The sequence below is a fragment of the Chlamydotis macqueenii genome, chromosome 12, assembly GCF_036417535.1.
Source record: "Chlamydotis macqueenii isolate bChlMac1 chromosome 12, bChlMac1.mat, whole genome shotgun sequence".
In the NCBI taxonomy this organism is placed as follows: Eukaryota; Metazoa; Chordata; class Aves; order Otidiformes; family Otididae; genus Chlamydotis; species Chlamydotis macqueenii.
In genome coordinates, this window is record NC_141567.1 from 21907998 (window position 1) to 21920517 (window position 12520).

Here is a 12520-nt window from a genome sequence, read left to right on the forward strand (position 1 = left end):
GTACGATTACAAATTCAGAGTGGAGCTCAAGAGCACGTTAACGTCACCGGTGATACTGAGGCTTCATAGTTGAACAAATGCATTTGTATAAGCTCCTGTGTCTCTTTATTTTGCCTGCTAGCTGTCTGCCAAAAACCTTTGTGCCAGAATCTCTTTGATATCGCTAATGGGTGAATGGAATTTTACCTGATAAATAAATTTCTGAGGAGAAATTTTTGGGGCAGATTTAATTCAATCTTCTGTAGATAAATGTCTTTTCATGATTGTTACAGGTATACAAGCAAATGAAAACAGAGCAGATCTGCTTTCATGTAGCATATATAACTGTAATAGTAACTATCCTAAGGCTGTCATAAAACGCATAGCCAAAGCCAGCATGGTGGCTCTTTAATGATATTTAATGATACTCTGTGTATCACGGTTTATCAAGATATCTAGGCTTACCAAGATAGTCCTAGTTGGACAATAAGTGAGATTTGTTGCCTTTTGCTTAGTTCGTCTTGATGCATTGAAGAAGGAAAACTACTCTTTTTTTTTTTTCCCCTCAAGGTGATTAAATTACCTTTTAAAACTCTGCATTTTCTAACTGTTTAACTGGAGATCCAGTTCTGGTCTTGCCTGTATGACCAGCTACATTTTAACATACTCAAAAGTAGTTCATAGATTTAGCAGCAAGCAACAAGAAGCTGAACTGAACAGTATAAGACTAAAATATGTTGGGAGTAAGATTGCTCTTTATTTCTTAGTTCTAAGTTGTTGCAAAAATGGCTGATATATGGGGTGGGGGTGTTGGTGTTTAAGGCACATAATGTTTTTCCAGCTTTTCTTTAGTACTTCGCTTAGTATGTGGGGAATAATTTCGGTGGGTTGCGTCCAGTTCTACATCCAGCAGTATCCTTACAAAGCTACGCTGGATGGAGAGCAGATACTTGAAGAAGTTGTGGAAATTCACCACTTTATTATGGAGGCTGAGATTAACTAAGTCTCCTCTGTTTACCTTTTTGCCATCTCTTTGGTAATGTGTAAAGACCTACTCATGAAGAACAAATGTTGAGTGCTAAACAAAAAGATTTCTTGGATGGAAGTTATTGACAAGAACCAGAAGTTGAAGCTAAATGTACATAACCAAATGAGGGGGAAAGCATGCCTTTAACAAAGAATTGCATGATTTTTCTAGCTCTGTCATTTGGGTATGAGTTAGCCACACTGTTGGTCTCAATACATGGGTAAATGAATAAAATCTTATGGCATATATTTTTTTTATATAGAAGTCTTTTCAAGAAAGGTAACCGGATAAACAGTTACTTAAAGGTAACAGGCTAAGTTTCTCTTTTCAGCAACAGTTTAGTCCAGTGTTCATGATACCTTTGTCTCCTTAATTTTTTGGCTGTTTTGTAAAACTTGTTTCAGGAAGTGCAAGCAGTGTTAGTGGTAGCAGTGGAAGTTCAACTAGAAACCTGTGGGTTAGCGGACTGTCTTCCAACACAAAAGCTGCTGACTTGAAAAATCTCTTTGGCAAATACGGAAAGGTATTTCGTGGGGTGCAATATATGTTGTGTGTGTCTCTTCTCCCCTCCTCTGTTCAGTTACAGAAGTTGAGTAATACTTGATTTAAATAAAAGTCTGAGATGAACTGTCTGACCAGTGTAATCTAAAAAACTCCAGTATTTTGAGCATCTAACGTAAGAGTGCATGCTTACCGGAAGAACCATGTGTTAATTTTATAATAAATTTTTCTTCCTGTTGAGGTAAGATAGATGCAAAAGAAACATCAGAAATGTGGCTGGTCAGGACTGGCTTTAAAAAAAAAACCCAAATTTAAATTAAATAACAGTGGCTATGTTCCTTTACAGCATCTGTATTTAACCGTGAGTTTAAGACAATGTGCTAACTGGTAAAATTGTAATATAAACAGTCTTTATAGAAGCTGCTGCTTTGGGAGACTTTTAAAATGTGTGCTGAGGGCTTATGAATGGGAAAAATAGGTTAAAAATTATGACAGTTAATGTCTGTTATTTGGGGACTCTTAGTGACTTAATGCATTTTTTTTTTATAGGCTGCATAAGCTAAGTCTGTTTTCTTGGATTTGGTTTAACTTAACATACAAATTCTGTAGAACAATGCAGAATCCATATAAGCTAAGCAATCTTCTGAAGACAGTTTTTGTTGCGGTTCTCACTTTCTCAACGGAGTTGCGATAACTATGTGAATTAATAGTGTTTGTATAAGCCTGTGCAGTTATGATGTTTTTCCGTCTTGGGAGCTAGTAAGAGTCTTAGCACTGTGAATATCAAGTATGTGCACTGGTTATTGGAGATCTGATTTTTGAATGAATTCCGTCGGTGATTTTAGCGAATGCCTTCACAAGGGTTGAAACATGGCTGCTTTTGCTGTAAAGATGCTTGGTACAGGTATTTACTTAGCTTCTCAGTTTTAAATTAGTTGGGAAATAGTTTATTTCTAAATGACTGTACCATTACAAGCTGCTAGGAAGATAAAATAGTTGCATTAGAGTGTGACTACATCAAGAACACTGGCTGCAGTAGTTAGAGAAATTCTACCAAGGAGCAGGAACGCGATGCTTAATGCTTTCTCAAGAAGCAAGTGTCAAAGAGCTGGTTGCTAAAATTGCTTAATCGGCACATTTGCTAGGTGCCTTTGAAGAACTGGCTCCCTTATTAAGTTACTACACAATACTGCTTATACCTTCCTGCCGTTAATTGGCAGCTGTTGACTTTTTGTGGGAGTTCATCCGTCAAAGATGAACCATCAAGTTCAGATCAGTGGTGTTTCTGTGAATGAATTTTGACAGTAACTGTCAAAAGACACATTTAGGGAACATACCTGAGTTGTGACTGGGCAAAACAGGATGCAAGCATTAATGTGCCTTGATGTGAAAGCTGGGATAAAGTGCTCAAAGCTGCAGCTTCCTGTGGAATTGTATGCTTGGAGTGTCAGTCCTTCTAGTGGAGTGGGGTTTTTCTTGTTGGGGTGGCTTTGTTTCTTTTATGTACCAGGATAAAAATGTTATTGGAATACCGTCACTTCTTTACTAGAAATGTCTCTCTCAAAACTTAAATTGTACCTGTTTGTGTAGGTGCTTGGTGCAAAGGTGGTCACAAATGCACGAAGCCCAGGGGCAAAATGTTACGGCATAGTAACAATGTCTTCTAGTACAGAAGTGGCTAGATGTATTGCGCACCTTCATCGAACGGAGCTGCACGGACAACAAATTTCTGTTGAGAAAGTAGGTTTAATATGATTAACATTTTTCCTAAAATAGACAGACCATCTTATGCAAGAATCTGTATTAACCTCTTTGCTTTTGGAAAAAATACATAGGTGAAAGGCGATCCCTCCAAAAAGGAGTTGAAGAAGGAAAGTGATGAGAAATCTGGTTCAAGTAGAAGCACGGGAGATAAGAAGACTGCATCAAGTGATAAAGCCAGCAAGTAAGGCATTTCACATTTCTTCTGAAGTTGGGAAAATCCTTTAAGTTGAATTTTCCTCATCGCGTTTGTGTGTTTCTTTCCTAACAAGAACTCCGTCAACCAAAAAAGAAGAAAAGAAATCTGAAAAATCAGAAAAAAAAGAAAGTAAAGAAGCCAAGAAAACAGAAGGTAAAGATGAGAAGAGTGATAATGGAGCAAGTGGCCCTAATCAAGAATCCACTAAAAAAACTGAAGAAAAGAAAAGAATAAGTATGCAATATAGCCGTGTTTCCTCCTGTTGAATCTGTGTGTCTGACTTGTTTTGGGGGCATGTTCTTGCTCTTAGCGGAAACCGCGTGATTAAATGCCTGTGCTTTTTTAGACTCCAGTAACATGCGTTACTTTAGAGTTGATGTTAAAGCTTCCATATTTTATATTACTACTTAATTACAGACATCCGCTGGTATGCTTCTCCGACCAGTAGCAGTTGAATTTAGAATTTTAGCGATTTCACCAAGGAAAATCTGTAATAGGTGACCAGGGATATGTGTGTGTGTGTGTGTTAAACTTTTTTCTTTTCTTTTCTTTTCTTTTTTTTTTGTTGTGTTGTGTTTTGTTTTTTTGTTTTTTTTTTTTCCTCTCCCCCTTTCACTAGGTGGTAAAAGCCCAGGTCAAGTTGTAGTTTTAGACCAAACAAAAGGAGACCCAGGCCACACGAGGACAGTTAGAAGGGGAAGGTTTGACAAAGTAAGTATCTATAGATTTGATGCAGTCTTTAACTGATTTAGTACGACCTTACAGTTGATATTGTTCAGCTTAGATACAAGTAGTTAATGATACTTGAACATAGCATCCAGAAATCTCCCTAAATGAATGAGACTTCTGAAATAACCATTGTAATCTCTGTCTACAGCCACAGATACTGAGGAACAAAGAGCGTATTATTCAAGATAAAGTGAAATTCAGGGAATACAGGGGTAGAAAGGATATCTTGCCTTTTGAAAAGATGAAGGAACAGAGATTGCGAGAACACATGGTTCGATTGGAAAGAATACGACGAGCTGTTGAACTCCGAAGGTAGTAATTCAGCTTTTTGCTAAAGGCTATTTTGTACGTTAATTGATCGGATCCTATATTTAGAAATCTAATTAGAAAGCATTCTGTCTAGCTCTGTAGTTAGATGTTAACAGTATCTTTATATGAATTAATGGACTCCAAAATTTGTGTTTAATCTTTTAATAGCCATATATGTACACCCGTAGCTTAGTGTTCGTTATTGGGGGGTGTATCTCATGAGCGTTACTGCATGCCAGTCTTCTTTTTGAGAAGATGAGCAGTTGTCTAGGAGATATGGGCGGAAATAGCGTTTGGAGGTTTTTTGTTTGTTTTTAAACAGAGAACTGTTGTGCATCTAAATGACAAATCAAGCATAATACAGTCTTGTCCCTTTAAATAAAAGGACTAAATGGCTAGACTGTTCTATTCTGCTCTTTTCATATGGCCAAAAGTTTGCAAAGGATAGTTAAATGATCTGTATTGTTTAGCTGGATTTCCCTAAGCAAAGGAATTCCCAGCAAACATAAAGTGTAAAGGAGAAGCCTTTCCTGCTTCTTGTAAGCTGTACTATAGGAGCTGGGAGGAAGAAAGCAAAAGGAAGCGATTGACAAGCATACCTAACTTGGCAAGTCAGAGTGGTCGTGTTATTCCATCTTATTTTTGGACAGAAAACAATAAGTAAATTTGTTACCTTGAAGAGGGCAAGTGGTTTTAAAATCCAAATCACGTTCTTTGCTAAGCTGCTGTTATTGTCTGCAAGATGGCAACACAGAAACATGAATCAAGCATAATATGCATCAAGAACAATGATTCTTGATGTAACTTTTCCTAGTGTCTGTTCTGTAGAATATGCTAAAACCAGATTGGCTACTTGGGGCTGAAAGGAGTTGACTTCCAATACCAGGACTCCTGTCAAGAGTGTACTCTCAAGTAGTTAAATAGCTTTTTTAAATGTCTGTAGCTAAGGTGATGTTAGTTTTGGATGAGAAAATTTTTCAGATGCGTTTCTGCTACCTTTTTTTTTTTTTTTTTTTCTTCTCTTTAGGCGAAGAGAAATTGCTGAGAGGGAGCGTCGTGAGAGAGAACGCATACGAATAATGCATGAACGAGAAGAATGCTTGCAGAGAGAAAGGGAACGATTAGAAATTGAAAGGCAAAAACTCGAGCGGGAAAGGATGGAACGGGAGCGTTTGGAAAGAGAGCGTGTTCGTATTGAACAGGTGTGCATATTTATATTTTGAATTGTAGTGCAGTATCATTTGGAGTATAACCCAGTTTGCGCTTGCAGTGAAATTCTCTCTTCACCCTCCTACCCAGACCGTAAAAGAACCGATCAAACGTTACATAATCCACAATGTACAACAACAGTAATCTTGACCTTGTTTGCTTGACTTGTGAGAAGTTTGACGGCAAATTCTTGCTACTGGTTTATGCGGCGGCTATACATGTCTGTCTCTAAAACTGATGTACAACAGGTCATATTGCCCATACTAGAAAATGTCAATGCGAACTTAATGGGATGTGTTTCTGGGCAACAAATACAGTTGCAATACAAGAAATTTCCTGGAGCTATTTCTGTCTAACAGCCAATAGCTTCTCCAGATCTTCTGTCTGCTTTTTTAGAAAAGTATTCTTTATGCTCTTTAATCTTGGGTGCTATCCAAGGGTGGATATCCAAGATAGCCTTTAGTAGAAAACTGTCAAGTATTAATTCCATGTACTTGCTAACTGTTCTCTAGGTATGTCTAATAAAGAGCTGTTCTGTTTATGTTTATTCACCCTTCCCTTTCATGGTAGGAACGTCGGAAAGAAGCAGAGCGTATTGCTCGTGAAAGGGAGGAACTTCGTCGGCAACAGCAGCAACTTCGTTATGAACAGGAGAAGAGGAATTCTTTGAAACGTCCCCGTGATGTAGATCACAGGTAACCTAAATCTCAAACCTTTGGTTTACAGCGCTTAGTAAAAAGAAACAGCTAGCAGCCTTGTGTCAGACTCAAAAATGCATTTGTACCTGAGACAGGTCTTCACAGAATAACTGGATTTCTGGTGTTTGTTTGGTTTGGACATCGGTTTATGCCAAGCATGAAATACGCCTTACCTGTAGGAGAGAGTTTTGAAAGAAGAGAAGCATTCCATGAATTAATTCTTACTGTATGGAAAGAGCATAACACAATTCAGTGTAGCTGCTGAGAAAAGCTGCTCTGCCTTAATGGTTGACACTTCTGGCTTCTACCTTAAGAATTCACGTATCTGGTAAATGGATGGTTCAGATTCAGAAAGTCAGTGTGATGGCTTTTAATTTTTACTGAAGCTGATGGCATCTGTCATTTGCTGATTGAGCCACATGAATTGAACTGGCTTTGATCTTTGATTAGAAAGTGAGACCTTGGCTGTAAAATTGTCGTGCCAGTGGTACAATGGAAGGTAAGTGTAAGTTGTCACAGTAGATACAGTGGCAGAACACTAATAGCAGAGGAATAAAGACAGCTTTGTTTTTCAAGACTGCTGATTATGCGCGTTAGTATCGCACATTCTTATCACAGAGACTCTGTACCTGAAGGTTTCTAATGAGCAAGGCTCTGACCTTTCCTATACTATTCTTTCCTCAGAAAGCTGTTTGGTGTGGTTTTTTTTCAAGAAGGCAATTTTTTTTTTCCTAAAAGGCTATTCTCGAGGCAAAATTTTGCCACAGGAATGTTTTTGTTGGGGTTTTGTTTTGTTTTTTAAACTGCCCAACATGATTTAGTATGGCCTAGATTTCATTACATATTTTATTGATACTTTGTCTCTTTAATTTGCACTTCAAACAGAGGGATGTTCTGGGGTCTGGCGTGGTTTTTTTGGTGGTTTGGTTTTGTTTGGTTTTTGGGTTTTTTTTTCTTCTTAAATGATTTTGTTTCCTACTATTCAAAGAGTCCACCTTTGGTGGCTTTCCAAGGGTCAGATGGGCATCTTTTAAAACAGACAGCTGACTCTTAACAATTTTCTGCATATTAGTCCTTGATTTGGATACATGTCACTGATGAATGTTCACTTGTTTTGCTTGAAGGAGAGATGATCCTTACTGGAATGATAAGAAGATGGCTCTTGATACAGATGCACGTTTTGGTCATGGTTCAGATTACAGTCGCCAGCAGAACAGGTTTAATGATTTTGATCACAGAGAACGGGGACGATATCCAGAAGGTGGTTCTGTTCCATCATCTTCTTTTGATAGGTGAGTTTAGATAATAGGGCCGGCCTGCCAACATCACTCTTCACTGTTCAAAATTTAAAATGGCGCCTGAAGGCTTTGTACAGTTCTGGTGCAACAGAATTGCAGCAGTGTCCCGGAATTTCTTGTGTCTTCAGGACTGGCTGTTTGTAGTAAGGAATCTAGCCCACTTTTCTGTCAGGACTTCAGATTAGCCTGGTGGTCTCTTTTGGGTGACATTTTGAAAGAATTTTTGCTATTAGTCCTTTTTCATATCTAGTCATAAATGGGTTCCAATGGATTAGATCTGTCCTTACTTGGTAACTCACCTTCTTAAGAAGCCAGGCTAAAAGCAGCCGATTTAAGGAGAGTTAAGAGCTTTACTTGCATGAGTCACGTTTGTTGGAATCCATGCAACTGTGCAGTAAATGCTGCTTCTGGATCCAACTTCACGTTTCCGTTAACATCTCCAATAAGCAGTTATCAATCCAAGACCACATAATTGTAGCTTCTGGACTTCTACTTTTATGGTGCAGTGAACTAGAATTATATTTTCTAGCTGACTTGAGAAATCTAGCGAAAAGGAGGCCCTGCAATTGCTTAAATTATACTAACCAACATATGAAACGCATAAAGAAATGTTAAACTGTCTGTAAGAACTCACTCAAAATGACAATTATAGAAATAAATATAATTTGGGGTGGGAGGTATCTTTGATATATACACCACATACATAGTAATAAATGTGTAATATAAAGGTAAATAACGTTGTGTACTCACCATGTGCTTACATGTGCAGAGAAATGGGAAAATGGGAGCCAAGCAAATGACTTTTTCCTACTTTAACAACTTAGGCGAGAACGTTTTGTAAATCAAGGTGAAGCAAAAAAGACTCGCCCAACGGCACGGAGAGAAGAGCCGGGGTTTGAGAGGTATCCTAAGAACTTCAGTGAGTCCAGAAGAAACGAACCGCCGCAGCCAAGAAGTGAACTTCGAGACCCAGACAGACGAGAAGTGCGAGGAGACAGAGACGAAAGAAGAACGGTGATAATTCATGACAGACCTGACATACCGCATGGTCGGCACCCAAGAGAGACTGGTTCAAATCCACCTAGGCCAACAAACTGGAAGAGCGAGGGAAGCATAAGCACAGACAAACGGGATGGCAGGTAAATCGCCTGGCTAACCAACAAACTAGTGAGGGTGCTGATTCTGGTGGAATTTATCCATAGGAGCAATTCCTCAATAATCGATGTGGAAAGAGAGAACAGACCCCTTCCTAAAGAATGGCAAAGTCACTTTCCAGAAGTACTAGAAAAAAATTGTGTGTAGGTTGTCACATCCGGTACAGCTCATCTGTAGACTCGATGCTGACTCCCAGCATTCTGTTCTTAATCACATGTAGCAACATGTAGTAAGGAGGCGCTTGTGCAAGAGTGCGGAAGCAAACAAATCACATACAAGCTTTAATTATTTAGAGCACCACATAGATCTAAAAGAACGTTTCTTAGAAGCGAGCTGCAAGCTGCTAGGAGCATGAAAAACAAAAATGAATCTTTGAAGTCTACATGTGCTGTGATTTGGTACCCATTCTGTTATACTGAAACCGCAATTTTGATCAAAGCAATTTTCACAGAGGCGAGAGGCCAGATCGATCAGGAAGAGAAGTGTCTGGACACGTGAGAGGTGCACCGCCTGGCAGCCGTAGCAGTGCTTCTGGCTATGGAAGCAGGGAAGGAGAACGGGGTGTGATGGGAGAAAGAGGTGGAGGACAAGTGAGTCGTCATCTTGTACTTGTGTGCGTGAGTGAGAGACTGGAAAATGCAAAATCACGCTGGAAAAATAACCATAGTGTGTCATATAAATCATTAGCGAGCATTCTGGCTGCGTTCAAGTTACTTTATTTTAAAGGTTCCTTTTTGTTGGCTTTTTAATAAGACAAGAAATTGCAGAAAACATACCCAGTTCTTTTTCTGTCCAGCATCTTTCAGGTAGATCAGAACAATACCTGCATGAGTTGCTGATAAGGTTTTTAAGAATTTGTTGTCACCCTATATTTTCCGAGTTTTAACCTTCCACAGCCTGCTACTTGCAGAGCAGTTTGTCATTGTAACCTGTAACGCGCTCTTGAGAGAGAAACTTTCCTTAAGACTCGGCTTAATTGTTCCGTGCTACTAGATCCTGAAGCATTTGAAACAAATAGTGTTTCTCTTTCTGTAGGTATATGGAATGTGCTTGTCGGTGATGACAGGAGATCAGGGCAGAACTGGGAGTACAGTATGAGTTTATGGAACTCCACTCCCTGCATGCTCACAGAGTCATTATTGCCAATTAATTTATTTTTGTTACCAAGAGTTATTTTTAACAGGGCTCTTGTAAACATGGGTTAGCTGCGTATAGTCTTAAAAGATGCTTGACGCCTGTGTCTTATAAGCTTAACTTTCTTGAAAGCTCGTTTCCTGTTGATGACAAAATACACCTTTCATCCTGGTAATGACTATCGCGTTCTTACTAGCACTACAACGAGGACAGGCACGTTGTTGAACGCCACAGTCGTGAAACTGGACCAAGGAAAGAATGGCATGGACCTAGTTCTCAAGGAAGCGGGTATCACGACACAAGGAGGATGGGAGACGGCCGTGGAGGAGGGGGCATGATGTCTCCACATACAAGGTACAAAACCTACTCTCAATTCCCTGCTGAGCTCCCGAAGCTTTGGTTATGCTTAGGAAGCGCAATAGCCTCAGTGCAAGCGGCACTGCTTCCTGTGGCCGGGGTGCTGCTGCGCAGCATACAAACCCACCTTCCCGTGCCAGCACGCGGCTCCGCTGTTGTCGCATTGCTAGTGGCAGTGTTGTTCAGCCGCACGGAAGCAAAGTCTCTCTTCTTGCATGGTTTCAGGTCTCTTCTGAGACTTAGAGTTTAACAGTTGAGTGATAGGAGACCTAGCAATGTACGCCAAGAGTTGAGATACTTGCCGTAACTTAACACTTTTCTTAAAACCTTTGTTTCCAGTAACTCTTCACCAATTAATAGAGTTGTACAGATCACAGGCAATTCCATGCCGAGGGGAAGTGGCTCAGGATTTAAGCCATTTAAAGGTGGACCTCCACGAAGATTCTAAGATCTACAGCTGCTTGGTTTCAAGATAACTTATTGAAATCTCTTGTAAACTTTCTCTGATTAAAAACAGGAAATCTTGTCTGGAAGTCCTGGTTAAATTTTTTTAATTTAACATGATTACTTTCCTCTCAATTTTGGAGGCATTTTAATAGTTACGTTGTAATTTTGGATAGTTTTTTGTGTATCTTTGATAAGCATTTTCCCTGAGACACTAGAGCTGTGTAAAAAAAACAGATTGGAACCAAAATATTTGTTAATCCTGTATAAAGGAGTAGTTCGCAGCTGTGTGCTAGTAGTTTGATTTACCAACATTAGCTCTGTGGTGTCATGCTTTAAAGTTAGCTCCTTACCACAACATACACAACTACAACCTCCTGTTGGAAGGCTGTCCAGGCTATTATCTCTGCTTTCTAATTTGTAGAGAAATAAGATTGTTCTTTCATTACCGGGTATTATGTAACCTATTTTTGCAGAAGGTACTGTTACATTGAGTGCATTTATGTGTATTCTTGCAAATGTATTCTTTTGAAATAAACCTTCATATTCTGTATAGCTTCTAGTAATTCTCTGAAACGAAGTCTTTGGGGAAGGCAGGCAGAATTAACCAGACGTGTCGGTATAGCAGATCAAAACATGGGTGCCGTTAGCTTCCACCTCACACTTTTTCAGCTGTCTCCTTTGCTACGGTTGAATTGAAGATCTAGAACCCCTCTGATGGCATGAGAAAGATCAGTACCAAAAACCCACCCAGGAACACGCATGGGAGGCCGGAAGAAGTAATTGTACGCAGTTAGCTCTGGCAGAACTTTGGTACAGGTTATTTTAAACCAGACCACCACAAGTGAACTTTGCTTATAGCGGCTGGGGAATCCTCTCTGCGCAGTCTTGTGCAGGTACGCCTGCCGCTGGTCACCGATGTGCTCTCCAGCATCTGCTTAAACCTCTTCTTCAGCAGTGAGTGGCCTCTGTTCGATCGTCCTTGAGCAGGCCCGCGCAGAAACGCTGGGGAGTCAGGCCAAGACTGGCCTGTCGCCCAGGCAGCACACCTACAATTACAGTGCTGCTGTTCAGCAAGCAGCAAAAAGAAGGAAAAATCAAGGCAGAGAGTGGGGCAAATCTGATCCACTGCACAGCTTTACCCAATTTAGATAGCTACAGAAATGAACAGAGCACCTGGCCAACAGAACACCGGAAGAGCTTGTGAAGCAGTACTTGAATAAGAGCTGGAAGGCTTTACTGGTCCAGCCTGCCTTTAAAGAGGCAGTTACTGGTTTCAGGGCCAGAGGCAGGCAGGACACGCTGATGCCACACATGGATCTCTGCCACCCTCAGTTGCAGTGTTTGCTGTGTGGAAGAACTGCAAAGTATCTGCAGCGTTCCAGGGGAATTAAATAGCAGAAAACGAGTTAAACTGAACTGGTTTTGAGTAAGTAGCCTTTGAGGAAAGGTGGGAGGAGTGAGAAAGCTGGTGTAACAGCATTTTCTGTAATTAATCCTTTGAGAACATTCACAACTGATAAATATTTAGGTTTAGACAGAAGGAATCGGCTGTATCAGCAAATGCCTCGGGACACATTTATCCAGTAAGTAGCTTAACCTGATGCATTTAATAAGTCTTCTCTGTTGTTCAGATCTTAGAAGCAAAACCTGAGAATTTCCGTGTACCGAGGTGTTTCGCAGGACTTTCCAAGAGAAAGTACAAGTTAACACAGCGCCT

At 40.0% G+C, this 12520-nt stretch overlaps 1 protein-coding gene across 10 annotated transcripts in view; it reads left to right on the plus strand.

Moving 5' to 3' along the window:
- The window catches only part of SLTM (SAFB like transcription modulator), a 28020-nt gene extending 16667 nt beyond the window's left edge, over positions 1-11353 (plus strand). For 6 of the 10 annotated variants that reach the window (XM_086757727.1, XM_086757731.1, XM_086757730.1 and 3 more), the window contains 13 exons: positions 1411-1529; positions 3098-3247; positions 3343-3452; positions 3541-3701; positions 4087-4178; positions 4345-4508; positions 5533-5707; positions 6285-6409; positions 7537-7704; positions 8535-8849; positions 9305-9455; positions 10196-10353; positions 10696-11353. In XM_086757727.1, coding sequence (XP_086613853.1) covers positions 1411-1529; positions 3098-3247; positions 3343-3452; positions 3541-3701; positions 4087-4178; positions 4345-4508; positions 5533-5707; positions 6285-6409; positions 7537-7704; positions 8535-8849; positions 9305-9455; positions 10196-10353; positions 10696-10804 — 1997 coding nt within the window. In that variant the 3' untranslated portion in view covers positions 10805-11353. The remainder of the gene's footprint in view (positions 1-1410; positions 1530-3097; positions 3248-3342; positions 3453-3540; positions 3702-4086; positions 4179-4344; positions 4509-5532; positions 5708-6284; positions 6410-7536; positions 7705-8534; positions 8850-9304; positions 9456-10195; positions 10354-10695) is intronic. The other 4 variants (XM_086757729.1, XM_086757735.1, XM_086757736.1 and 1 more) reach the window with 2 other exon arrangements.
- The last annotated feature ends 1167 nt before the right edge of the window (positions 11354-12520 follow it).